The sequence below is a fragment of the Ptychodera flava genome, chromosome 7, assembly GCF_041260155.1.
Source record: "Ptychodera flava strain L36383 chromosome 7, AS_Pfla_20210202, whole genome shotgun sequence".
Classification (NCBI taxonomy): Eukaryota; Metazoa; Hemichordata; class Enteropneusta; family Ptychoderidae; genus Ptychodera; species Ptychodera flava.
The window spans coordinates 3612288-3639167 of record NC_091934.1 but is presented as its reverse complement, the minus strand read 5'-3'; the positions used below and the strand labels follow the sequence as shown (position 1 = coordinate 3639167).

At 37.2% G+C, this 26880-nt stretch overlaps 2 protein-coding genes across 2 annotated transcripts; one reads left to right on the top strand and one right to left on the bottom strand.

The window, feature by feature from the left end:
- The first annotated feature begins 3615 nt into the window (after positions 1-3615).
- On the top strand, positions 3616-9126 carry LOC139136589 (putative acyl-CoA synthetase YngI). Its single transcript, XM_070704347.1, has 2 exons — positions 3616-3700; positions 6718-9126. Exon 2 carries the CDS (start codon positions 6738-6740, stop codon positions 8343-8345), a length of 1608 nt encoding a protein of 535 aa, XP_070560448.1. The 5' UTR covers positions 3616-3700; positions 6718-6737; the 3' UTR covers positions 8346-9126.
- Positions 9127-20587: 11461 nt separating this feature from the next.
- On the bottom strand, positions 20588-25982 carry LOC139136588 (D-beta-hydroxybutyrate dehydrogenase-like). Its single transcript, XM_070704346.1, has 6 exons — positions 25871-25982; positions 25283-25386; positions 24637-24708; positions 24010-24071; positions 23117-23170; positions 20588-22564 (listed from the first exon to the last, which is right to left on the bottom strand). The coding sequence occupies exons 1-5, from the start codon at positions 25938-25940 to the stop codon at positions 23155-23157; spliced, it is 324 nt and encodes a 107-aa protein (XP_070560447.1). The 5' UTR covers positions 25941-25982; the 3' UTR covers positions 20588-22564; positions 23117-23154.
- Positions 25983-26880: the final 898 nt, after the last annotated feature.

Below are 26880 nucleotides of genomic sequence, written 5' to 3'. Positions count from 1 at the left end.
TTGCAGCGCGCGCACTACTCACTGACAGGTTCTGGGGCCTCGTTGTCGTTCGCTACTGAAATTTTTTGTCAATTTTGACGATTTTTTCGGGGTGCGTTGATAATATAATTGAAATAAAAGAATCCGCGCTGACCATTAACATTTATCTATGGACATGGGCGAGAGGAAAGCCAAATTAGCGGGCTCGGCAAGCCTCGCCCGTTAATTTTTGGCTTTCCTCTCGCCCTTGCCCACAAATAAACGTTAATGGTCAGCCCGTCGCCTGCTATTTCTATAGTAACACAAGTAACCCAACTGTTGGAGATGATGGTCAGATGCGTTCTGGTTTTTACTTCATGTTTTGTTGCAATCGTTTTATTTTATTCTATTTTAATTGTTACCACCTGCGGCTGGACTCTTTCAAAGGCAAATTCTTGGAATCTTTTTTTCCAAAGTCTTCAAAACCACCCCCTCTCGATATGAAATGGTTTTTTATGGACGTTGTAACAAAACACTAACAGTTTGCTTTCATCCCGGACTTTAAAGTTGTGTTGTAATCAAATTGCATAATTAAGTGCTCCAGGAAGTATCGATTTACCACCCCTCTTCTCTGTTTGGTGTTATTGGCCAAATTTTAAACCACTTTTTTGCATAATAAGCAAATCAGACATGCGTCTTTTGTACCGTCAAAGAGGCAAGTATACCAGCAGGGGAGAATACCAATATCTACACTTTGTCTAATTCCCTCTCGAAGTACCGTGACGTTATGCGTTCCTAAGGCGCCTTTGAATCCCATACACTGACAGGACACCAGAACAGTGAGTACTACGATAATTTTCTTTCGTGTCTCACAGTGTGTGTGTGTGAGTGTGTGTGTGTGTGTGTGTGTGTGTGTGTGTGTGTGAGAAAAAACCGATGACGCAACACAGAACGTATTGAGGTCATGCATTTTATTTTTTATTTTATTTGCACTTTTAACGAGCAGCCGAGTTACTCAATGAGTAGTTTTCATCGGGGCTCAATACAACAATGTTAATATTGAGAGAAAATACATGTAAAAACAAAGTTTTACAAAGGAAAATTCACTTTTATAAACTCTCTTAACTTTACCTTAAACTGTATAATATTAGGAGCATGTCTTACGTCTTTTGGCAGAAAATTCAAAAGTTTTGTAGCACGGTAATGAAAACTCCGTTGACCAGTATTTAGACTGACTTTGGAATACAACAATCGTGTCGAGAAACAGAACGTGTTTGATATGGATGAACATCACTCTGAAATACAAAAACTTTATACGGATATTTTTGTGCATTGCCAGTCATACATTTAAATTTTAACACTCCCATGAAATAAACAAAACACGTTTGGAACTAATTTTGGAGAATTGGATCTTTATATTTTTGAAATTCCTCAAGATTGATGGGTGCCCTATAGCTGAATTTTGCAATATTACAAATTACTCATAAAAACAAGTGTATAAGAAACAAAACCAGATGAGCTTACATTTGCAGATTAAACCGAAAACACTTCTCTATCCTATTATCCCAAACTGGTTCCAATCGTGTTACAATTCTTTGTCTGATGGACAGAACATTAAACCGAGAAAATAACTCAAGAGAAGGATAGTTGTTTGGTGCTTCATTTAAGGTTGAATGCAGGTTGAATGCACCTCGGTACAGATATTCGTACTCTAAAACTTTTACAATTCCTTTCTGATTTCCCAGTTTTTGGGACTCATTTTACGGCCCCTAGTTTAAGAAAAAATTCACTTTCTTATTAGTTTTTCGAAAATCGAAAATGTTATTTTTCTCCATAGAATTAACACAGGGGTGGCGTTCATTTTGAATTTCCAATATCGGTTAAATCTTGGACATGATTTTTCTCTAGTACCAAATTTGCACGGTGGCCCCCGATTTTTATTCGTGATTTTGAAAGAAAGTGGTTAGAAGATTCCTTGTGGGAAGTTTGAGCATAAGTTTAAGTCTTTCACTCTCGAGGCAATCATTACCTTAATACGCAGCCATAGGCCTACATGCAAGGCAAATATTTCATGCAACTGGTATGACGGAGCCACATACTGCATCACAGGCGCGTTGAGTGTTCAGTGTACACTCAGTCTGGCGTAAAAATGTAAAGGAAATGAGGGTAACTTCACACATCGGGTCTACCTTAGTTAAATATAGTGAGTGGATCATTTTGGTTTCGTTATATTTGATTGTGATATATATTCATAGTTCATGTAGAAAAGAGGGGTATAGATTGTGATCTTTGAGGTATATCTTTAATAATAATAACTGAAGGTTTTTTGATGGCGCATTCGTTGTTGACTTTGTCAAAGTTCATCCGGTGATAATCTGGTGACAGCGTCCACAGACTAGTAATTTACCCTTGCTTACTTTGGCAAATTAGGCACTCAAACTCATCAGATAATAGACTAAATTACGACCCTTGCTTGCTTTGGCGAATTAGGCAATCAAACTAGTGAGATAATAGACTCAACACGGACTCCAAATCTCAAATAATATATTCAGTTTATGCACCTTCGATATTTTACCTATAACGTTTCAAGAGAGTGTGAGGATACTCAGCATAATACAGTCAACTGAAATTACCATGTTTTTGACACGATTCACGTGCTGCAGTGATGCAGAATGCATTTTCACACAAATTTACTTTATCGATCTTGCACACTGATATATCACCAGGACTTCAACGGTGGCGTTCTATATGCATGAAGTCGCGGTCTGCGAAACATGTGTTTACGAATTCTTCATGTCGAGGCCTAGGTTACATTAGGGAGGGAGGTGTTTTTCAAAATAGTGGCCCTTCAAAAGTATTTGCAGTGCCACGAAAAGGTGACCTCCAAAATGTTCATGCGCAGCAAGCAGTGTGTCACAATTCACATCAATAATATTTAGACCCTTTCTTCTTGGTGCCCTAGGGCCAATAAGGTTGCATCGATATGGAAACGCAGCTATCTGTTGGCGGAGTGGCGAACGTCGCTATGCGGGTCAAAGGTCAACCCCGCCACGGATACCTTCGACCTGCAAAGTACAGTCCCTTGGTGGGCTATTCAGCTCTGGGACTATTCGCCCCATAGACGAGTGTACAGAAGCGAGAAACAACCCAAGTCTGGAAACAGAATGGCTATAAAAACCACGCCATGTCACATTCCGTGTCCGATTTCACTGATTTCACTGACTATCATGCAACCGTCGATCGTTCCCTATCATTCTAAAATTTCATACCTGATAGTCTATCTGATTCAAAAACGCTTGTTTCGTGTGATTTTCGGCCGAATTCGACGGACACCTCGCCAAAACCTGGGGGTGAGGGTTGTTTCTCGCTTCTGTACACTCGTCTATGGTGCGAATAGTCCCAGAGCTGAATAGCCCACCAAGGGACTGTGTGCAAAGCGACGCACGCTACTCCGCCAACAGATAGCTGCGTTTCCACAGCTACATAGGTATCTGCGATGCTATTTGGTATAACTTGAGGTCCGGGTTAAATCCCTACCATGGATGCCTTTCACTTTCAACGTGACACAAATGATCAAGCATTTCACAAATATGTTTATGGTGGCGCCACCATTCCTTGTCTGGGCCATGCCATGGCACGAGCGATCCCTATAACGAGGCATGGCAGGCTGCATGCAAGACACAGCTGCATTGTCCCTTTCACTGTTCATTCAGAGCGAGGCTTTGAGCAAACTCCATCTCTGGTAGGTACATGTATGCTCGGCAAAGTTTCAACACAGTCACCAGTGGTCTATTCGGCTCTGCGTCTATGCACCCTATAGACGTTTGTATATATGCCTGAGAACAAGAGCATGCACATATAGCCTACACACGTCTATGGGGCGCATAGACGCAGAGCCGAATAGACCACGGGTGACTGTGGTTTCAACCGCCCTTCATATTGACCTTTAGAGATCGTTGATTTCATCAGATGTACCGGCTAAGTTTTTCGTCTCTGAACAAAACAATACCGGCATTTATACTCTGGTCGTTCTGTGTCACTGCAACCCGCGTCCATTTCATCGATTTTGGTGCGTCGGACTTTTTTTGCGTCGACCTTCGATGTGGTAGTCGATGGAAACAACATGGTGGCCGGTATTTATATCCTCCTACGATCAAAATGTGTCTGACGAGGAAATTTCATAAAATTAGTCACGATTATTAGAGTCTGACAAAATACATTCAGTTGGCAAATTTTGAGTCCCTGCGTTATTGATTTTCGCCAATATGAGGGTTCGTATTCGTATGGACCCCAACGCGGCCTGAGATTTCGACACACAGAGTACTTTCATGCGGTAGACATACAGTGCAGTTGTCCAATGCAACGAGGGGGTGGGGTCAAGTGCTGTCGCTCGGCCTCCATGTGTAATGAAATCAATATTTCCATATACTATGACAAAAATCTGAAGAAAGGAAAAATAATAACGCCTATAGTAGGCCTATAGGCTATATGTTATTATGAAATCACATGAATAATTTGCTGCAACAACGGACTCGAAGCTGGTTCCATTACCTGATTATAGCAGGGTTGCGTGCGTCTATGCTGGTCATAGAAATATCAACGACGCCACGGGGTATGCGGGTCATCAAAAGGTCAACCCCGCCGTGAGGTTTGACCTTTTGATAACCCGCGTAGACACACACTACCCCGCCACAGATAGCTAGCTGCGTTTCCACAGCCAGTTCCATTACCATGGGTTCCGTAATCATTGCAAACCATCGTGTTTGCGCCGTTGTTATTCATTCGATTGTTGATCTTGAAAAATTTGGTAACTTTGTCTACGGTAAAGTTTATGCCTATGAGTAGTAGTAGACTAGGTTCTGGACCAAATTATATATAAACATTTCTAGGCCTTTTACGCCTCCAAACCCCTTTTTCAGGGTGCTGTTGTGGGTATTGTAAGGTCCATGTTGATTGACGCGCGACGTCGTCAAAGACGCGCAAAAAATTATCGAGACGGCCTAAATGGCGCATAGAAAAAGCGTGAAGTCATAAAAAGTATGGCAACGTGACCTCATGAATAAATATCGTTGCTTTTAAGCCACAAAAGAAAACAATAAACAATTTGTATCACAAATCGATGGTACAATGTTATTTCTAACGGTACAAAGATTGACCGGTTAATTATGAGCTAAAGTAGTGTTACCCAAATTTTGATTTTGCACAATCGTACTTAATCTTACAGGGAAATGGGTCTACTGTGACATTGCTCAGGCAATTGTGGCAGGTACGTGTAGACCGAGAGGTCGTCTAGCACTTGCTCCATGCACGAATGTGATCGTTGTGTTCCTCGCTCTCGCGACGTGACGACTAGAAATGATTGACAACTCGCTCACGGCGAATTGATATTTTCCTAAGTAGTTCAAAAGATTAAAAAAACGCGGAATCGTTATGGAGACGTACTGTATTTTGCAAAAATATAACGAATTCTTGGCTTCTGCATGTGATAAGTATATTATTCTCCCCGATATTGTTCTCAGTTTACCTCGGAAAATACTTGTGACGTATGTAATAACATTGTTGCCACTCGTTTTTGACTCGTGGTGACACGGTCATAACGTCACTCGTATTTTCATGGTTGCCATGACCAATTTCCGCGGGAACAAAGTTCATAGATTTATGACTTGGCAGAGATTGTATGTACTTGCAGTTCAGCAATAAATAAGGGAAGGGCAAATTCCAAGTAAAATGAAAATTTGTCAAGACGGAGGGTCATTGTAAGAACTACTCTCTAGTTTGAACCCAGTACTATGAACAAAAATGATCATCTTATGGCAAAATCTTACGTCGTTGAGTACAGTGAAATGTACTGCAATCAACACAATTCAAGCAATTCTTTTATGTCGTTATGTATTCAGCTTCAAGGGCTTCACAACCTGATACGTATCACCACTGATATTCTGCTGAAATTATTTATTTCACCAAGTTTGAGCTTTGTTACGCATGTCTAAAGTATCTGGATGCATCAGGTGAGGTGGTTGACCCTACATGACCTTTGATAATAAAATCGGTTTTAATACAGGATGAGCTGATAGGCTAAAAGCTCACGTGATTCTCGTTCCTACATTGAGCGAAGCAATCCCACTTGAGTCTTAATTAACGTTCATTTGATATAAGATACCTGACTTTTCACTCATTACTTTATACAGCGACTTGCACGTTAAGGTGTTCGAAAACAATGTTACCGCACACTTTCCGCTTTTTATTTATGTTATATTTTAAGTGTAAAATCAGACCCCTCACTCCAAGTACGATATGGAAATTAATCTCACGGTGATTTTCGGATAGTATGATATCCTCAATTTTGAATGTTTGTTCATCCCACTGAAACCTCGGTCTGAATCATCTTCAGGGATGTATGACATCATCGTGGTGTTAATATTCATGAATGAATCGAAGGTTTGTGTAAGTGGTAGGACAAACCGTGTGCGCTGTTCAATCATGCAATGACTTATGATGTCTTAGGTGAATGACATATTAAGTGTGAAAAAACTATATAACAATAATTGAAAAATGATGGCAAGATTACAAGGTATATATTGTATAAGTAAAAGATGTTTGTCAAGGTAAAGTATATTTTACGATTCAAGACCTTTGCATTTGGCTAGAATTTATCATTTGATTGTATATTTTTCCCTAAGGCTTTCTGGTGACAGATTTATATTAAACGTAGGAATACAAACTGCCAGATATCATAAACTTGCTTTACTTGTATTTCAGACATTCAAGGAAGGCAAACCATGCAGGGTTTAAAGTTAACGAAGAGCTATTGCTACAATGCAAACACCGTCAGATTAGACGGACTTCCGATTGGTCAGATATTTGACCGTACTGCAGATAAATATCCCGACAGAGAGGCGTTCGTATTTCCCGATGATAATGTAAGAATAACGTATGGCGAATTGAAGAAGAAGATAGACAAGTTTGCGTCTGGGTTGATAGCTCTGGGTTTCAATCACGGTGACCGACTGGGTATTTGGAGTGACAACCATCTAGAATGGGTTATTGTTCACTTTGCTGCACTTAAAATAGGGCTGGTTTTGGTACATCTGCAAACAGGAATCTCCAAAGGGCAGGTTGAGCATGTCTTGCATAAGACGCAGTGCTCTGGTCTTGTGATGGGATTATCAACGAGAGATTTATTTTCCGTGATTGCTGACGTCATTCCCGAGTTGATGGAAAGTTCGCCGGGAAAAATATCAAGCAGTGAATACACAAGCTTTCACACCGTAATCAACCTAGAAAAACAGGCAAAAAATGGAATGTATCAAATGTCAGAAATCCTGGAATTAGGTGAGAGCGTCGGGGAGGAGAAACTCCGTGAGAGGATGGAGGCTGTGGATTATGATGACGTCAGTAACATATTCTTTACGTCTGGTAGCACAGGCTTTCCAAAAGCTGTGGTACATACCCATCACAATCGTCTGAGATCAAGAGCTGCTTCTTCATATGTCAACGACTGTAATAGAGTGTTTTGCATGTCACCATTTGTACATTGCAGTGGCTCAGAATGGCCTCTGCTTGGCGCTGCAGTTATTGGTAAAACATATATCATTGGCCCTCTGCGATGGCGAGTCCCTGACATCATCAGGTGTTTGCAGGAGGAGCAAATTACAGCGTTGTTTTTCTGGCCGCATATGTTGTATGACGCCATCAGTTATGTGAAAGCAAATGCTGTACAGCTTCCAGCCCTTCAAGCAATTTTGACAGGAGGAAGCATGATGCCAGACAGCCTCCTCACCACTGCAGCTGAAGTTTTTGACGCTAAAGTGTTCCGTGCTTACGGTTCAACAGAAACCCTAGGAATCCTACGACAAAACCCGGCCTCTCCATTAGCCATAACAACCAGCAAAGATGGCTATCCTAGCGCTGGTTGTGAAGTGAAAATTGTGAACGAACAAGGACATGTTCTACCAGTTGGTATTTGTGGAGAGATGTGGTTCAGGTCCTTCTTTACTTTCATCTATTATCTCGGAGATGACGAGAAAACACGAGAAGTAAAGAAGCCCGATGGTTGGTTTTGCAGTGGTGATGTTGGTGTGATGGATGAGTCGGGGTATTGTCGCGTCATGGGCAGAAAAACTGACGTCATCGTACGACACAGTAAGAAGATATACCCCGTGGAAATAGAAGTTGCTCTCATCCAGCATCCGGGTGTCGTGGTAAGCTCGGTTGTCCCTCTGCCAGATGAAAGATTGAACGAAGACATCTGCGCATGCGTCATCCTGAAAGAGGGTGAGACGGCTTCTACCGAAGATCTGAGACATTTTTGTCGTAGTCGGGTTCATCAAGATCATCAACCGGATTATATTCTGGTGTTTAAGGAATTTCCCAAAATAAATTCATAAAAGATTGACAAGGCAGCCTTAGCTGACCAAGCTCGACAAATTATCAACAACGAGTCAAAAGAATGAGTGTTCAGTTTGAAAAGAAATGTGTACGCGCTGTTTTTGATATGAAAGTTATAGTACTATCCATGGCGTGCCCTTTCTCTTGTCAACTTTTCTCTTCCTCCAAAGTGTATTTAGTGTGTATTGGCTGCTCTTTGTTGTGGAAAATGCAATATAAAAGCATATATATCATTAAAATGGTGGTTTGTACTGTTTAGCAATTTATTACTCGTTTTAATTACAACATCTTTCTATATGTATATTCCTTACGTTTATCTGTACAGTTTACGCTATATACAGTAGATCTGTTCAACTTTCAGTTTTTCTTTTGTATACGATTGACAGAGTCTTCAAACCATAGTCCTCATTCCCTGGTGCTCGCAGTACTACTAGTTGTATACAAGGTGTTAGCCTTGTTTCTATGTGAAAGTTAACAAGCCTAGTGAATGTCATTTAGAGCTAGTGAACAACTCGTGCCTTCGAAGAATTTCCAAAATATATCAATATGCATGACAAATTCCAAGTGAAACCTCAAGTTTGAAGTGTATTCAATATCATCGTAATGTGTATACAATAACGCAAAATTAACTTTCTATTTTTCACATTTTAAAGAGAACGTTGCCTATTTTGATGCCATATACCGAAAATGGAATACTGTTGATGTATAAATTAAATTCGTGTCGCTCCCTATTTTCGTCAATGTGAATAATGCTTAAAATGAAATAAATAATTAAAACTCTTTATTTGCCTTTGCATTCTGTCTCACAATTTTATGGTATTTTATGGTATTTCTTCAGCGTTTTTATCATGTCAAAATTGTTACTCTGTCTCTTGTAAAACTCTCTGCCAAATCTGCAAACCTTACTTTGACTTTATATTGGCTTGGTAGGCTTCTTCACGTAAACTGGGGGTAGTATTTGGCCGTATCATAAGGCTGTGTTTCATGCATAAGTCATATATTTAACGAGTCGAAACATTAACAAGACCGAACAGCTTGCTCAATCATAACTGGGTATCTCGAAATTTAGCTGAGGAAACTTTTAATAAATCCGTTCTTAGAAAGACGACACAATGTAAAATCGAGGAAATCTGCAAGACGCTATGCTTAATTAGTCCCCACGGACACCGTCCAGGGGGAGTTATAGGTTTGGTCGCGTCCGTGCGTCCGTCCGTTCACGCAGATATCTCAAAGATGCCTGGAGCGATTTCATTCAAACTTGGTACAAGGATTACTTCATGTGTCATATGCACGTTGATTTGTTTTGTGATACGATCTAATATGGCCGCCAGGCGGCCATTTTATTATAATTTTTCATGTACAGAGCCATAACTCGGGCATATCTCAACTGATTTTATTCAAAGTTGGTACAAGGACATCGACTTATGTCATACATATGCAGATCGATTTGTTTTGTGATACAATCCAATATGGCCGCCAGGCGGCCATTTTATTACGATTTTTTCATGTACAGAGCCATAACTCAGACATATTTCAACCGATTTTATTCAAAGTTGGTACAAGGACATTGACTTATGTCATACATATGCACGTCGATTTGTTTTGTGATATGATCCAATATGGCTGCCAGGCGGCCATTTTATTACGATTTTTTCATGTACAGAGCCATAACTCAGACATGTTTCAATCTATTTTATTCAAAGTTGGTACAAGGACATTGACCAATGTCATAGATATGCACGTCAATTTGTTTTGTGATACGATCCAATATGGCTGCCAGGCGGCCATTTTTTACGATTTTTTCATGTACACAGCCATAACTCAGGCACATCTCAATCGATTTTATTCAAAGTTGGTACAAGGACATTGACCTATGTCATAGATATGCACGTCAATTTGTTTTGTGATACGATCCAATATGGCCGCCAGGCGGCCATTTTATAACAATTTTTCAGGTACAGAGCCATAACTCAGACATGTTTCAACCGATTTTATTCAAAGTTGGTACAAGGACATTCACCAATGTCAAAGATATGCACGTCAATTTGTTTTGTGATACGATCCAATATGGCTGCCGTGCGGCCATTTTTTTAAACGATTTTTTCATGTACAGAGCCATAACTCAGACAAGTATCAAGCGAATTTATTTAAAATTGGTACAAGGAGATTGACTAATGTCATACATATGCACGTCAATTTGTTTTGTGATACGATCCAATATGGTCGCCAGACGGCCATTTTATTACAATTTTTCATGTGCAGAGGCATAACTCGGGCATATCTCAACCGATTTTATTCAAAGTTGGTACATGGACATTGACTTTATGTCATACATATACCTGTTGATATTTTAAACAGTAAGATCAAATATCGCTGCGCGGCGGCAATTTTGTTACAATTTTTCAAGTACAGAGCCATAACTCAGACATATTTCCACCAGTATCATTCAAAGTTGGTACAAGGACATTGACCTATTTCAGACATATGCTCGTCAATTTGTTTCACGTCATGTAGCAGTATCATGTCAATTATTGAAGTTTCGTAATTAGGCTGATATGTCAAGAAATACTGCATCAAATTTCATGAAACTTTGTACAGATGTTAGGCTCACATTGCTTTAACATTGAAAAAGATAATTATCAGTGTCATTTTAATTAATTTGTAATTGCGTATGTAATGAACTTTACTAATTAGAGTGATATATCCACAAATACGACGTCAAATTTGATAAAACTTGATACAGATGTTGATCTCATAGTGTTGTAAATACTGCATCAAACGTTATGAAATATGGTTCCGGTGATTATCTGTTAGTGTTAGGATAGTATGCAAAAATGTTTTGCAACATCCTGTTGATTTATTCCTCGTTGACTCATTTAATGAACTTTAAGATGGTCGCCTACATTGGTTTTATGTTTTCATCACCATGGAACTTATTCTTGGCCATTGAGCACCATCTGTATCAAAGTATTTTTATCACAGACCTAATTAATGAAGAGGACTCTATCCTCTCTGAGGACCTGTAATCAAAGTACCCATTAACAAGTGGGGACTGTGTCATCAACGATGACTTGTTCCAAGAGTATTCTTTCTTTCATAGAACTAAAACACTGTGATGTATATACTTTTATTATTTTCATAGACCAAAATAATCTCAGTGGACAACTCTCAGTGTTTTTAGCTAAACTGCTCAGGAACCTTGTGTCATTTTTGCTGTCAGATTGCATTGTTATACCAAGGGAAACCCAATATAACTGGAGAACCCATAATATTTACCTGCTTATCACTCTTAGAGAAAATACTGGTTGCGAAATATGACTGTATGTTGGTCTTACAGATTTGCCCTTCAAGAAACCAATTGACGATCATAGTCAAGTGTATGCAAATTAATACTTCAACCAAAACTGTTGGTATCTATTAAATGATTGGCCAGAGATTAGTTATGTTGATGTTTTGGCGAAGAAGAAAAACTATTTTTAGCCCACGCGTGTAAACACGTGGGCTAATGTCATAGCGATGTCTGTCTGTCTGTCCCTGTGTGTGTGTGTGTGTGTGTATGTGTCTGTCTGTCTGTCTGTTTACACGATAACTAAAAAACGCCTGAAGGGATTCAAGTCAGATTTGGTACACAGGTACCATATGCTACTTGTAAGAACTGATTAGATTTTGGTTAGTGCGGCTTGCATATTAATGAAGTTATGCAATATCGTTTTTTTCTGTACAATGGTTTCCCTATGGAGATGGTAATGACAGTGTAGACATATATCAAGAAATACTGCACAAAATTTCATGAAACTTTTCACAGATGACAATCTCAGAACATTTTGTGGATACTGTGAGTGTCATGTCAATTATCTTCTCATTTGCATATTTAATAAACTTTTGTTATTAGTGAAATAACTCTGAAATTCCTGCACCAAAATTGATGATACTTGCAACAAATGTTGATATGATATATATCTAATTAAACATAGAAGCATTGGGCAGTGTCAAGTTAATGAATAGCTCATTTGCATACTTTATGAAGTTTTGTAATTAGTCATATAACTCCGATATAACTTCACCAAATGTGATGAAATCTGCTGCAGATACTGATCCGACAGATATCTAACTGTAGTGTAAAGCATTTAGTAGTGTGACATTAATTAAGGGTTCATTTGCATATTTAATGAACTTTGTAATTAGGTATATAACTCTGAAATTACGGCACCCAAGTCAGTGGAATAGGGTACAGATATTGTTTTGATAAATGTCTAATTGTACTGAGAAGCATTTGGCAGTGTCAAGTTAACAAATAGGTCATTTGTTTTATGAAGTTTTGTAATTAGTGATATAACTCCAAAATAACTGCACCAAATGTGATGAAATCTGCTGCAGATACTAATCCGATAGATATCTAATGGTGGTGCAGAGCATTTAATTGTGTGAAGTTAATTAAGGGTTCATTTGCATATTTAATAAACTTTGTAATTAGTGATATTTCTCCAAAATTACAGCGTTAAATTAGATGAAACTTGCCACAGATGTTGATCTGATAAATATCCAATTGTGCTGAGAAGCATTGAGCAGTGTCAAGTTAACAATTAGCTCATTTGCATATTTCATGAAGTTTTATAATTAGTCATATAACTCCGAAATAACTGCATCAAATGTGATGAAAACTGCTGCATATACTGATCCGACAGATATCTAACTGTGTTATAAAGCATTTAATAGTGTAATGTTAATTAAGGGTTCATTTGCATATTTAATAAACTTTGTAATTAGGTATATAACTCTGAAATTACAGCACCAAATTTTGTGAAACGTGCTACAGATATTGATTTGATAAATATTTAATTGTGCTATGAATCATTGAAAAGTGTCAAGTTAATTTAGGGTTAATTTGCATATTTAATGAACTTTCTAATTAATGACATTACTCTAGATTACAGCATTAAATTAAATAAAACATGCTACAAATGTTGATCTGATGGATATCTAATTGTCCCATGAAGCATTGAGCAGTGTCAAGTTAATTAAGAGCTCATTTGCATATTAAATAAAGTTTTGTAATTAGTGATTAAACTCTGAGAGTACTGTGCGATAATGAAAAAAAACCTGCTACATATAGTGATAACATGTATCTAATTGTTCTATGAAGTGAGCTACTAATAATAAACCTGTTGTAAAACACGTGAGCATATTCAGTTCATATCTGGTTTTAACTTGATATTTTGCTAAAGTGAGTCATATGTACCATGAATATATTGACAGCCAATCAATTATCGGGGACTGACGAACTTTGACATGAAATCAGTATATTGGTTATGTTTCTTTTTAGTCGTCCGGGGGGACTTATAGATTGGGTCATGTCCGTCCGTCCGTGCGTGCGTGCGTGCTTGCGTGCGTCCGTGCGTCCGTTCACGCAGATATCCCAGTCATGCCCTGGTCAATTTCTTTTAAACTTTGCACAAGGATAGTACCCTACCCCATACAGATGCACGTCGATTTGTTTCACAATGCGATCAAATTTGGCCATGTTAGAGGACTTTTTAGTTTTCATGTATAAGGCCAAGAAAAATAAAAATTTAGTTTCTCATCGTATTCATATTGCAAAAAGGATGCAGTGACACAGTTTTTAGTCCCCACAGATGAAGTCCAGGGGGCTTATAGATTGGGTCATGTCCGTTCGTTCGTCCATTCGTGAGTCCATGACAAAATGTCACGTGACCTCGGTGACCTTTGACCTCAAATATACATATTTGTCCATAACTCAGTAACCACAAGTGCTACACCCTTCATATATGGTATGATGGGACACCTTATGACGCCACATATTGTACCTCATTAATTATGTGCATATCTAATTTTGAGTGAGCCAATAGAGCTAGAGGTCTGAATTTTGGTATGTAGGGATAACTTAGCAATACAATTTTTTTTGACAAATGTCATGTGACCTCGATGACCTTTGACCTGAAATATACATATTTGTCCCTAACTCATTAACCACAAGTGATACATCCTTCATATTTAGTATGATGGGAGACCTTATGACGCCACATACTGTACCTCATTAATTATGTACATATCTAATTCTGAGCAAGCCAATAGAGCTTGATGTCAGATTTTTGGTATATAAAGGGATAACTATAGAATAGAAATTTTTTGACAAAATGTCATGTGACTTCGATGACCTTTTACTTTAAATATATGTTTATGTTAATAAATAAGTAACCACAAGTGCTATGTCCTTTATATTTAGTAGGATGGGAGACCTTATAACAACACACGCTTCACCTCATTAATTATGCACCTATCTAATTCTGGGCAAGCGAATAGAGCTAGAGATCTGATTTTCTGGCATATAGGGATTAATTAGCAAAAAAATTTTTTTCATGATGTCACATGACCTCGATGACCTTTGACCTTGATTATACATATATATGCATAACTCAGTAACCACAAGTTCTATACCCTTCAATTTGGATAGGATATTGACCTTAAGATGTCACATCTTGTACCTCATTTGTTATGAACATATGTATTTCTTAGCTGGCCAATACAGCTAGAGGTCTGATCTTTTTTCCTGATTTAGAACCATAACATAGACATGCCTTATGTGTTTCAAATTGGGAACAACGACATAGACCTATGTGCCCATAGATCTCAACATATACACTCCAGTGATACTTCTTAATGACCATATTTCCATGCTCCATCAAACTAATACTCCTATTACAAGTGGGGACTATGTCATTGTCAATGACTTGTTTTTTTACTTTTGTACTCGTCAACGTTGAATCGTCACACCCAAGTGCGTTTGCAAAGGCCACTCACTGGTCACAAATGCATTTCTGTAATATATGTGTTAGGATAGTCTTTTTGTATACACAATAGTGAATGAACCATGTTCCCTGATATCAGGTTGCTACAGCTACAGATTAAAAGAACATGATAATATCAATTATAATATTAATTTGTCATGTGATATCAATCAGCCTCCCTCCTGCAATTAATTTGCTGCCTGGTTATTGTTGAGTAGATGTAGATGTACAATGTCTTCATACATCAGAGAGTGTTTAAATATCATTTAATATACATGCATAATGTATTCAGGAAGCAGACAATAAGGTGGTTTATTTTAGTCCCAAGTAGACGCTTTGTTTAAAGCAAAACAATCAAATGGTTTCTGAAAATAAGGTACTATGATGTACAATGTAGGTCTTACAAATTTTATAAAAGGGGATATGAGGTACAACAATTTCAAAGGGATGGTCTCTTTGTGCATGAATAGCAAACAAAAAGCAAAAACCTAGCTGTTGCTAGTTTCTGTGTTTTGATGTTTGTGTATACATGATGATTTCTGTTACCATTACCTGCCAGGCACAAGCTACAGCAATTGTTTGTCGCCATTGAGATGGCTAAGATGTCACAAATTCACCTGAAATTGCCGAAATTTTACGTGAAATTGTAAGTGGTGGTGACTTTCAACTTGGCAAAGGCTAGCAGGCTCCAGGAACACGCCCATGACAGCAAGGCCAAATACTCTGTTTATCAACAGCTACTTTTTAAATATTCAAATATGGGCTTGATCTTATACCTTTATTCTGCAGCTGATCCGTTGTACAATATATGTCCAGCCTTGCTTTGGAGGCTGTGAGTCTCAAACAAGTAATTGATGCAATTTTAGTCTCACAAAGCCATCTAAATGGCAAATGGAGATAATTTCTATAGCAACACACACTATTATTTTACAGAGCGAGCATATTTTAATAACTTTTAATTGAATATTGATCAGATATATGCTAGTAACTTGTACATGCATCTATTCATGATTCTGTTTGACTGAAAAAAAATACATGTACTTCGTTTATGTGGCACCCTAACAACATATACCAGTACGTCACGACTGTGGTGTATTTATAAATAAGTAGCGTAGTTTTTATTCAAAAATCATGAAACAGCTAATTTGGCCTGCTGCTTCTACGTGTACCCCTGAAATTATGAATTCAGCAGAGCAGAATCAACAATTTAGAGTCGGTTGAAAATCATGCACCATTTGATGGTTGTGAGAAGCAAACCGGTCTCTTTACAATATTTATGAACTGGCCTGGTATGAAAATATTACCTAGGACTATAGTGGGAGTGGTCAGTGATTGTTTACACTGTAGTCAATGGGCCTAAATCATCAGTCCTTGAAAGGTATTTTAAATATAAATTGAAAGAGTTAAGAGAAAAGAAAACAACAAATATTAAGTCACCTCTTTTGGCTAGTGTTGTGTGACTGATGTTGAAAAGGCAATACTGTATCATTGTCAGACGCAAGTGTCCATTGCATGCCACCATTCCACTTACAGTTCAAAAAAATTGTTTATCATGATATTCAGTGACATTGTTGATGAATATGGAGACACAGAACAGGTCATTTCCTCTCTCACATTGACCCAGGGGTGAATTTCAAGTTCATTTGATGATGATACAGAGTCTGACATATCATGAGATTCGAACATTTTAGACAAGTTTGCCAATCTCACTGCCGAAATGAATTCGTACATTGTACTAAGCATTTGTCCTTGTTTGAATATCAATTCACTTCTCCAATTGTAGTCACTTACATTGTTATCTGAGCTACTCGTTGAGCCTAATGATTAGTGAATCTGGTTCATATTCTTTAGCAAGCCTATTCGTTTAAAATTTATGGAAAGGGAACTGTTTGCCAGAAGCGAAAAGCAACTGGATTAACTAAAGGTGTGATGGATTTGTTGGTGTAATATTGAAGCACAGGATTCTATTGACACCTAATAACTGTCTGATATGTGTTATGTACCGGTACATATTTCACTGTTTGAAAATGTGAACTAATGAATGTATGTTAATGTCAGTGATACTAATTACAAACATGCAGTCATGTTTAACATCACTTAAATTCATTCACTTTATGATCAGGATTTGGTAGGTGGTTTAAAGAGTCCAGAAGAACAGTTAACCTTACTGTTTGGGCTTACAGATTACGTGGCATGTGAATGTGCTTTGCTTGGTCTCTGTACAACATCAGATGGTTTATTATTCAGTGAGCAAGACCCATACAGATTTCTTAGTGAATTGGCATCAGTGTGGAAGAGATTCTTATCCCCAGCACAGTCAGGTAGGTTTGTACTTGTTGAACAAATTTGAAAGACACAACACAGTCACATTTCATGACAGTGGTACTACTTAATTATTTGTGAAAAATAATGACTTGAATCCTCCACTCTCCTTGATGGTCATTTTGCCATCAAATTCTTCATTGTAGCCATGTTTGTGTTTTGATAACAAAAATGAGAATTTAAATGGTAACATGAAAACTAACAAAATAAGCTTTGCAAAAGGAAAAATCTACATGAAAAGAAACATTTCTTTCATCTTGCTTCCAAATCATGCCCTAAATTCTCAGGTACTATAGGTAAGGATTTGTTCAACCCTTGTGCATGTATTTCTGTACACTGTTACAGCTGTACAAAAAAGTAATATCAATGACGAGAATCTTTAAATGCGGTGTCATCATTTATTTTGAATGTTGTCTTATCAGAAGCATAAATTCCATTTTCACAGTATTTTATTATATTCATCCAAATTTCTTTAAGTATTATGTTCCTTGGCAACATGCATATCACTTTCGTAAGTATATTCAGAAGGTAGTGAAGGAAATATGATGTCGCACAGACACCAAAATATTCTCTTTGACCCAAGAAGATTTTATGTTGTCCATGCTTAGGCCGTACAAAAGAAATTGTGCTTTTCCGATAACCCGACCTACCCTATTTTTTACCTGCCGACCTTTAACTTTTTAGAGCTACGTAAACACAGAAGTAAAAAAAAGAAAGAAAAAAACTGTAAAATCACGCGTTCATTACCTGACATCTGATTTTTGCTTGAACGAGGATGTCTTTTATGGGTTTTTTTCCTTTTATATGTATGATACATTTTTCTGGAAATGTTGTGGCCAGTGTTTGACTGCCCCGAACCCCTGAAAAATGCATATTTAAAAATAAGAATATTTTGGAAAAAAAATCCTGCTGACCTACCCACCCTATTTTTGAAAACCGTGTTATCGGAACAGCACAATTAATATTTTTTGGCCTTGTAGGTTTCAACCGTCAATCTTTTGATACATGTATTTCTAAATCGACAAGAAAAATTTAAGGTACTTTGTGATGGGCACACTCTTCTTACATACATAATTAATCCAAGGATGAGTCAGTGGTATCGTCCTTGGGAGAAAATCTAAGTGCCAAAACATATCAAGTTACCGTATATTCTGAACCCTGAATTTGTCTTACCATAAAACAAGGGTATATTCCTCACTTTCTCTGCATACTTGGTGGTAGAGTCGTTCTACTCTCTAGTGACCTGTCTGGCAGACAGCTTGTGTTCGATGGAAGAGTGCAGTGTGAACATACAGGTATTCAAAGATGTCGTTGACAAGCTCAGGGTAATACTACCAAGTTCAAAGCGCCATCTGATATCCAGGATCAGTACGTCAAACCTGGATGGCACCCTTGAGGTCGCAAAGAGAAAACGGAGACCCTCTACCAAAAACATTCAAGGTAAAATCTCAGTGAGATTTTTTGAATGAATCCTATTAGAATTTACATGGTTCATTTTGTAATTTAAGTTTTACCAGTCTCTTTCAGCACAAACTTATGTAATGCTCACGTAAGAGTGCATACAAAGAATTAATCCAGTACTTTGTCTAAAACGTTGAGCATGAGTCTTTTCTGTTAAGTGGCAACTTGATAGTTATAGTTGGTAACAAAATTATGGGACTAATAATGGTGATGTTACATTTTTTTGAATATTCGTGTAGAATTTTCACAATGTCAATTTCCTTTTCATAAGTAAATCATGTGTGCGTTGCAATCCAACTCATTTAATTTTCTTGTCGTCTAAATTTCTCTCTTTACTTTTTAGTCTCCACGTACACTGTCCACGGGGACTTATAGGTTTGGTCATGTCCGTCCGCCCGTGCGTCCGTCCGTCCGTTCACTTAGATATCTCAGAGACGCCTGAAGCGATTTCGTTCAAACTTGGTACAAGGATTATTACATATGCTATATATATGCACATTGATTTGTTTTACGATCCAATCAAATATGGCCGTCTGGCGGCCATTTTGTTTCCTGTATTGGATGTCGGTGCGTATGTTCACGCAAATTTCTCAATGATGCTAGGAACGATTCCATTCAAACTTGGTACATAGATTACTCTATGTGTTATACATATGCAAATTGATTTTTGTTTTGATCCGGTCTAAAATGGCTGTGCGGCGGCCATTTTGTTTCATGCATAGGTCCATGCATAGGGGCTCATGAATGCCGATATCTGAGATATGCCTGTGCCAATTCTTTTTAAACTTGGTACAAGGATACTACACTATGGCATACATATGCAGGTCCATTTATATTGGTGTGGCATGCATAATTAGTGCTAATTTGCATAATTCTGGATTAGAGTGCTGTTTCTGGTACAACTGTGCCAAATTTGATGAAACTTTGTGCAGATGATTTTCACACAGAGTTCTAATATCAGTCAATGACATGTGTCAGTATTGCATCAATTAATTGCTAATTTGCATATTTGATGAATTTTTGCCATTAGGGTGATGTCTAGAATATAATGCAACAGATTTAATGAAACAAATGGTACAAATCTTTAGCACATAGCCCTACAATAGTGTACAAAGACACTTAGCAATATCATGTTAATTAATTGCTAATTTGCATATTTCGTTCCTTTTCCTAATTAGTGAGCTATCTCCAGAAACACTGTTTTAAATTTTATGAAACGTGGTGCAGATGTTGATCTGTCAGCATTATAATACTATGTGAACACATTAAGGAGTATCATGTCAAGTAATTGCTAATTTACATATTTAATAAACTTTCATAATTATTGTCATATGTCTAATAATGCTGCATCAAATTAAATGAAACATGGTACAGATTTTTTTCCTTCCGGTAGTCAAATGGCGTGCAAAGATATGTAGCAGTTTCTTATCAATTAATTGCTTATTTGCATATTTAATGAATTTTGGTAATTAGGCTGATATGTCAAGAAATAGTTCAACAAATTTCATGAAACTTGGTACAGATGTTGAGCTCAAATTGCTTTAACAGCAATGTCAAGTTAATCAATTTGTAATTGCATATGTAATGAACTTTCCTAATTAGAGTGATATATTCACAAATACTGCGTTAAATTTGATGAAACTTGGTACAGATTTTGATCTCATAGTGTTGTAAATACAAATCAATGACACTTAGTGGTATCATACATATATATAAATTAATTGGTAGTTTGCATTTACATAATGGATTTTTGTTTTTAGGGTGAATGTCCAAAGTACTGCATCAAACTTTATGAAATATGGTACCGGTGATAATCTGTCAGTGTTAGGATAGGATGCAAAAATGTTTGGCAGCATCCTGTCGATTAACTACTAATTGATTCATTTTAATGACCTTTTGTAATTAGTATGGCAGCTTACAGTAGTCCTCTCAGAGGACTTGTAATTAACCCTTTTCCTGCCCAAAACACGACGTATTTTCACCCACTTGGCTTGGTCTGTTATAGCATCTTTAGTCCAAAAAAATCAAGTTAACAGAATTTATGTTTTCAACAGCCTTCAATGTACAGTATTATGTTAAAATACACCATATGGAATATGTTGTTTTTCATTAATTTTAACCATTTTGACCTGGTGGTGAATATGGACTTGGCAAGAAAAGAGTTAAAGTACCCATTAACAGGACTGTGTCATTGTCAATGACTTGTTGATAATACTTCCATTTTGTTGAGCTGCAACACTTAAAAATCATCTTCCTCTTATGCCTAAATTGTCTTTAAATATAAAGTCACATACATTATTGCAACTACTACGAATTGTGTACAATAGTATGAGATGTTAATGGTGAAGGGGAATTCTGATCTGGAGTAAAATTCAGTTTCCAACAGTCATATGAGGTTATGGATCAATATCCATTGTCAATAGAACTGCACAGCATCACACAGGAGCCCTATTTTTATCGCTACAACAATATCAAATATCAACCCGTCTTTTACGGTATGCAAGGAAAGACAGCACCATCAAAAAGCAGCAATACTTCAAGTTGACACTCAAGGGAGTGATAACTGTTGGTATCTATAGGCGCTGAGCAGTAAACAAAGAGAGACAAACTTGATTATGTAGCTTGAAATCTGACACCCTGGCTTACAAACATTCCGTCCTTTCACAAGATTTTAGCTACCGCGGCTCTCATGAGACCTCAAACACTTCTGAACATTCGACTTTGAATTCAGATGATGATTTACTTGATTTGCTTGATAATAAAGATCTGTGTGGATACCAGACTTAAGGCCATTTTATGATTTTTGTAAGTTCATCTGACATTCCATTCATTCGGTACTCTAGTATAGTAATTGCTTTATGTAACACTATTGTCCTTTACATCAACCATATTCGAATTCTGACTAATTCTACGTTGAGAATTAACCCCGTTATATTCATCCCGTTACATTCATCATGTAAAAACAAACAAAATATGACACAATATAACCTAATCCTTTGTTGTTTTACTTCGCTATAGAGGTAGCTTATCCTTAAGCGAGGCTCGTATTTGAGATTCTCCTCAATAGTTATATTATTCCCATCTACTGTGTAAGAGATTACTTTCTAGCTTTCGTTGCTCCATGCTTTTATGCTAGCATCCGTTTGACATTTATAATGTTCGCTTCAGTTAGTCTTCAACCATTCATTGGTAAGATAATGACACGTATTGATCATGGTAAAGAATTGTACTTTTATAAGGGGACAAAAGAATTTTCCCATATTACCGATATTTATTGTAACAATTGGAAAGGTAGAATTAAATTATGAGATAAAATGTGTGAACTTCAAAATATCTTCACCATGCAAAAGAACGCGTTGCAAAGATTGCTTGGCGACCTGTAATATGAAGCATCGCCAGCATCGTTTTGGCAGATTGGAACTTGTAATCACGTTTCTCTACGTGATTACCCGTTCATCAGATTTCAAAATTAACTAAATTATCTTTAAAAGGGAAACAATTTACTCCAAGTTGTTGAATATCCTGTACACATGACGTCACTGTGCAAGCCATCCACCATCAATGTTCAGACAAGTTCCCGTCACTTGACTTGCTGCTTCTGAACACAGGTAAATAACCATCTCTGCCAACTGAAATTATATAATTATTATTATCTAAGTATGTAAATGATAATTCTTTCATGTGGCCCCTTTCGATAACTTTGTGTCATTTTATAAGTGATATTTAGTTCGCAAAGTTCTGACCAATGGTTTCGGTAAAGATTTCTTGAAATATGTACATTCTCTTGTACTATTGTGAACTTTTACAACACGCGTCATTTACATATAAGTAACAGACCTACTATGTAAATTATGATATTGGTACTCGTCTAACAAACAAATCAGCTGATATCAGAAAGTCTCATACCGCTAAATATTTCTTTGTTTTGGTGTAATATGCTATTATAAATAAATTACTGAGAGTCAACCTACAATGTCTGACAAAAGTATAGGTCCAGCGTATACTTCCCAAGCGTTTCTTTTACGTTTTCTTTGCGGCAGTTTACCGACTTGTATTGAAGAAATAAATCAAACGGTGATAAAGTCCAAACACTCTCTGAATTTGTTTAAAAACATTATATACGGGATTATTGTGGTGTCTCTGCGAGTGCGTCCGCTTATTCCTTAATAATGGAGACTTACATCTTCCGTTTCTATTGCTTGCTTCGACGGCTGCTTTGTCACCAGGAATCTTTCCTGAAACGTGGAGGGAAATAATAGCATCAGGTACTTTAAAGGGACAGAGTCGGCCATTTTTAATGAATTTTGTTTGATGCGAGATACTACTTATATTGTTTGACATGTCTAAAGATACTGAATGAATGGGTGACCATGCATATATTCGACCCCGATTTTAGACACGATCAATGTAACCATGGCGAAAATGAATTAATGGTAATCTCGCATCAGACAAAATTCATGAAAAGTGGCCGACTTTGTCCCTTTAATTTGCTGAAGGAATACACATACACACACACACACACACACACACACACACAACATATAAATATATATATATATATATATATATATAATATATATATATATATATAATATATATATATATATATATATATATATATATATATATATATATATATATATATATATATATATATATATGTCGATCACAGCCACCCAATGAGTGTAGGCGGCTCTGCAGCCTATACGAAACAAATTTGTAGTGGAAATGTAATATTTTAGATTATCCTGATCAACTCAGTTGTGAATTTAGCTCTACTCTAGTATTGAGCACTCTACTCCAGCTGATCTTGAACTAAACAAGTATATATATATATATATATATATATATATATATATATATAATATATATATATATATATATATATATATATATATATATATATATATATATATATATATATATATATGCATTTGTGTGTGCATGTATGTGTTATGTTGTGTGAATATCATAATAGTCTGAATAATACATTCGCAGCAGTCAAGATTTGGGATGTGTTCAATGAACTTACTGCCTGAGTTTCAACAGTTTATACTACAATATTGCCATTTACCATAGCTTCCTCGTTTGTAATACGTTGTTCTTTAGCTTGTGCCTGTACTTGATCCAAAAAGACTGAAAAATAAATGACAAACAGCTTGACTGTTATTCAAGAAGCAGACGTTCATAAACGGTGTGCTCTTTTGAAAATATTGAACAGTCGATCATGAGTTCGCACGGCAATCGTTCTCCATACAACAGTAATAAACCTGCACATTGGCGTAAATTCAGCAAATATTATTCAAAACCAATTTCAGCAAGTATCATTCGAATTCAAAATAACAGTATGTTAAGTTTCAGGGAGAATTTTCAATTTTAAATGTGCAAAATGAAAATGGTTAAGAATTTGTCACATTTATTTCTTTATTCGTCAACATTTGCCTGTCGGCACATGGGTGTGTCGGACGATTCACAATGTGTTCTGCAACTCATTTTTGCTACCGTTTCATTGCATGCATGTAAATTTTAACCGTTCAATTTTGTAGAGATCGAATTTCAAAGTTAGTTAATGAAGTACCAGAACGAGATAAAGCCATGTTTGTATGCCAAAAAAGATACTGTTGTGCTGGTGAATTTGAAATTTGAAAGTTTGTACAGTGAGATGAACATGTGAAAGAAAGCATGAAACCTGGTTGCTCACGTTCTGTTTTAACAGCGCCGGGACAGATGGCATTGCATGATACACCCAAACTGCTGTTTCCAAGGCAACTGTCTGTATAAAATTCGAAAGAAAGATGAAAGATAAACGGGTAAATGTCATGTCAGGTCAGATTATGTCATTCCGATGTATTAATACTTCTGTAGTTTAAGTTGTGATTCAAAGTCGCTGATAATCGACCGTTGATATTCCTATGTGGAGGATAATTATTTCCCTACTGTTTACATAATATATATTGTATCCATAACAATTTGTTCTACAAATTTGTTACACAAAAGGTGGGGCAGACTGTTTTAAAACTCGAGCACTTCATGAGTGGCCCTGTAAAATGTTAGGGAGGGCGTGAAGCGTCTGAGTGTAAAATAGCCGTCCCTCGGTCCGCAAATGGACCTAAGGATAATAATGATACTCTTGGTGCTCGTATCTAACATCCATGGGAAAATTCTATGTGGTCTCATAAAAATTGCGCTATAGTCTCCAAATGGAGGTAAAAATACTGAAATACGTTTTAAACATATTGTCAGTTTATAATATTGCGCCAGCATGATTCGATTTGATGTTAGTACACACGGACGCCACTGTGTAATCAATACACTGTATTCTTAACTGACTTTGATATAGTACTTACCTTGGTCAAACCAATTATACCGTGTTTCGCAGAAACGTAAGCTGTTTTATATTTTGACGCAACTTGGCCATGGACTGAAGAAATGTTAATGATGCGACCCCAACCTAATAAAAAACGAAAAACACCTTCATTAATAATCTGTACCGCGTTCTACTTACTAGGTCATCAATCAGATCTTGGAAGGGTGCGTTCAAAAACTTGAGAGGTAAACCGAACAGCGAAAATGAAGATGTTTTGCAACCTTGCTGCTGTAGGGCGAAAATGTTGACATTCTTTGAAGACGGAAATATAGCATTTTTGGAAAAAAATTATGTAGTCTCTGCAAAGTCAAGGAAAAATCTGTCTAATCCTGGAATACGAAAAAATTATCTTTTTTCTGACTGCCTTGCAAGATCAAATCTTCAATCGCCAAGATTTTTAAGGCGTGCATTCTCCGGGAAGAGACCAGAAAACATAACATCGAAGTGTCCTTATCCAGAATAAGGCCGTAGTTATCGACTTTATCCACATGATTATGAAATTTCACGAAATCTTGAGAAGGAAAGTGGCTTATTTGAAGTTACAAGGTGGCCATTGATGATCCCTCACCTTTGTCCAGCATCCCCGGCAGAAGGTGTTTTGTAAAGATAAATGGAGCAGTCAACATTACAGAAATCATATCGTTCCACTTGTCGACTGGAAAAACTTGAACTGGACAAACGTATTGAAACCCTATGAAATCGAATGAAAAAACAGCCTTAGTAAATCGATATTAAATCATCTTCACCGCATTCCCGGCTTGTGATGGAAGGACTTTGGATCCATACATACATTAAATGCGTCGTAATGTAATACTGCTATATTAGCGATGTCTCGATGACGATGGTAAATACGGAAATGCTGAAAACATTATTGGACATTCTTATTCATTTTAATGTTCCTGTTTTGTGAATCGATAGTGCTTTGACCCTGGTCGTGTGGCCTTGCCCCGAAAGATGGTCTTATGTTTGTGATTCGTCCTAACACATCAGGACCGTGAGTGCGCACACCACAGCGCTGTAGTCAGACATGCTCGAAATTACATGGAAATAATTAGCGTCTCTTATCTTATTGAATTGTCCGCTAAGCACCTTGATTGATATGAAAGTAAGTAAAATACGAAAGTATGCGAGGGATCTATATCAACGTACATCTTATGTTTGGACTTCCGACCAACTATACCCCTCACCTTTTGAAGACGTTAAACATTTTTGAAACCCCCCCCCCCCCTCCACAGGTTATCGTAACGTTGCTTGGATAGTCGTTCGAGGCGGGCGGCCGCAGGTCGCCGTTTACTTGGAAAAAAAGAAAGGTGAGACATCGATTTCAGACAAGCGGCCAGAAATAAACAAAAGAAACAATCTGGCGTCAAATAAATGACCCTCGACTATCACAAATACCTTCAAATGTTTATTGCTCCAGTATGGCCGGCCTAGAAACATTACATGTGCCGAAATTTGGCAATATTCACTTCCTGGGGATTCCGCACACTTGCCCTGTATCCGCCATACTGAATTCGAACTATCTTACCCACAATTCAATGCGAAGTCCAATTAAGTCAGTATAAAAATAGTATAATA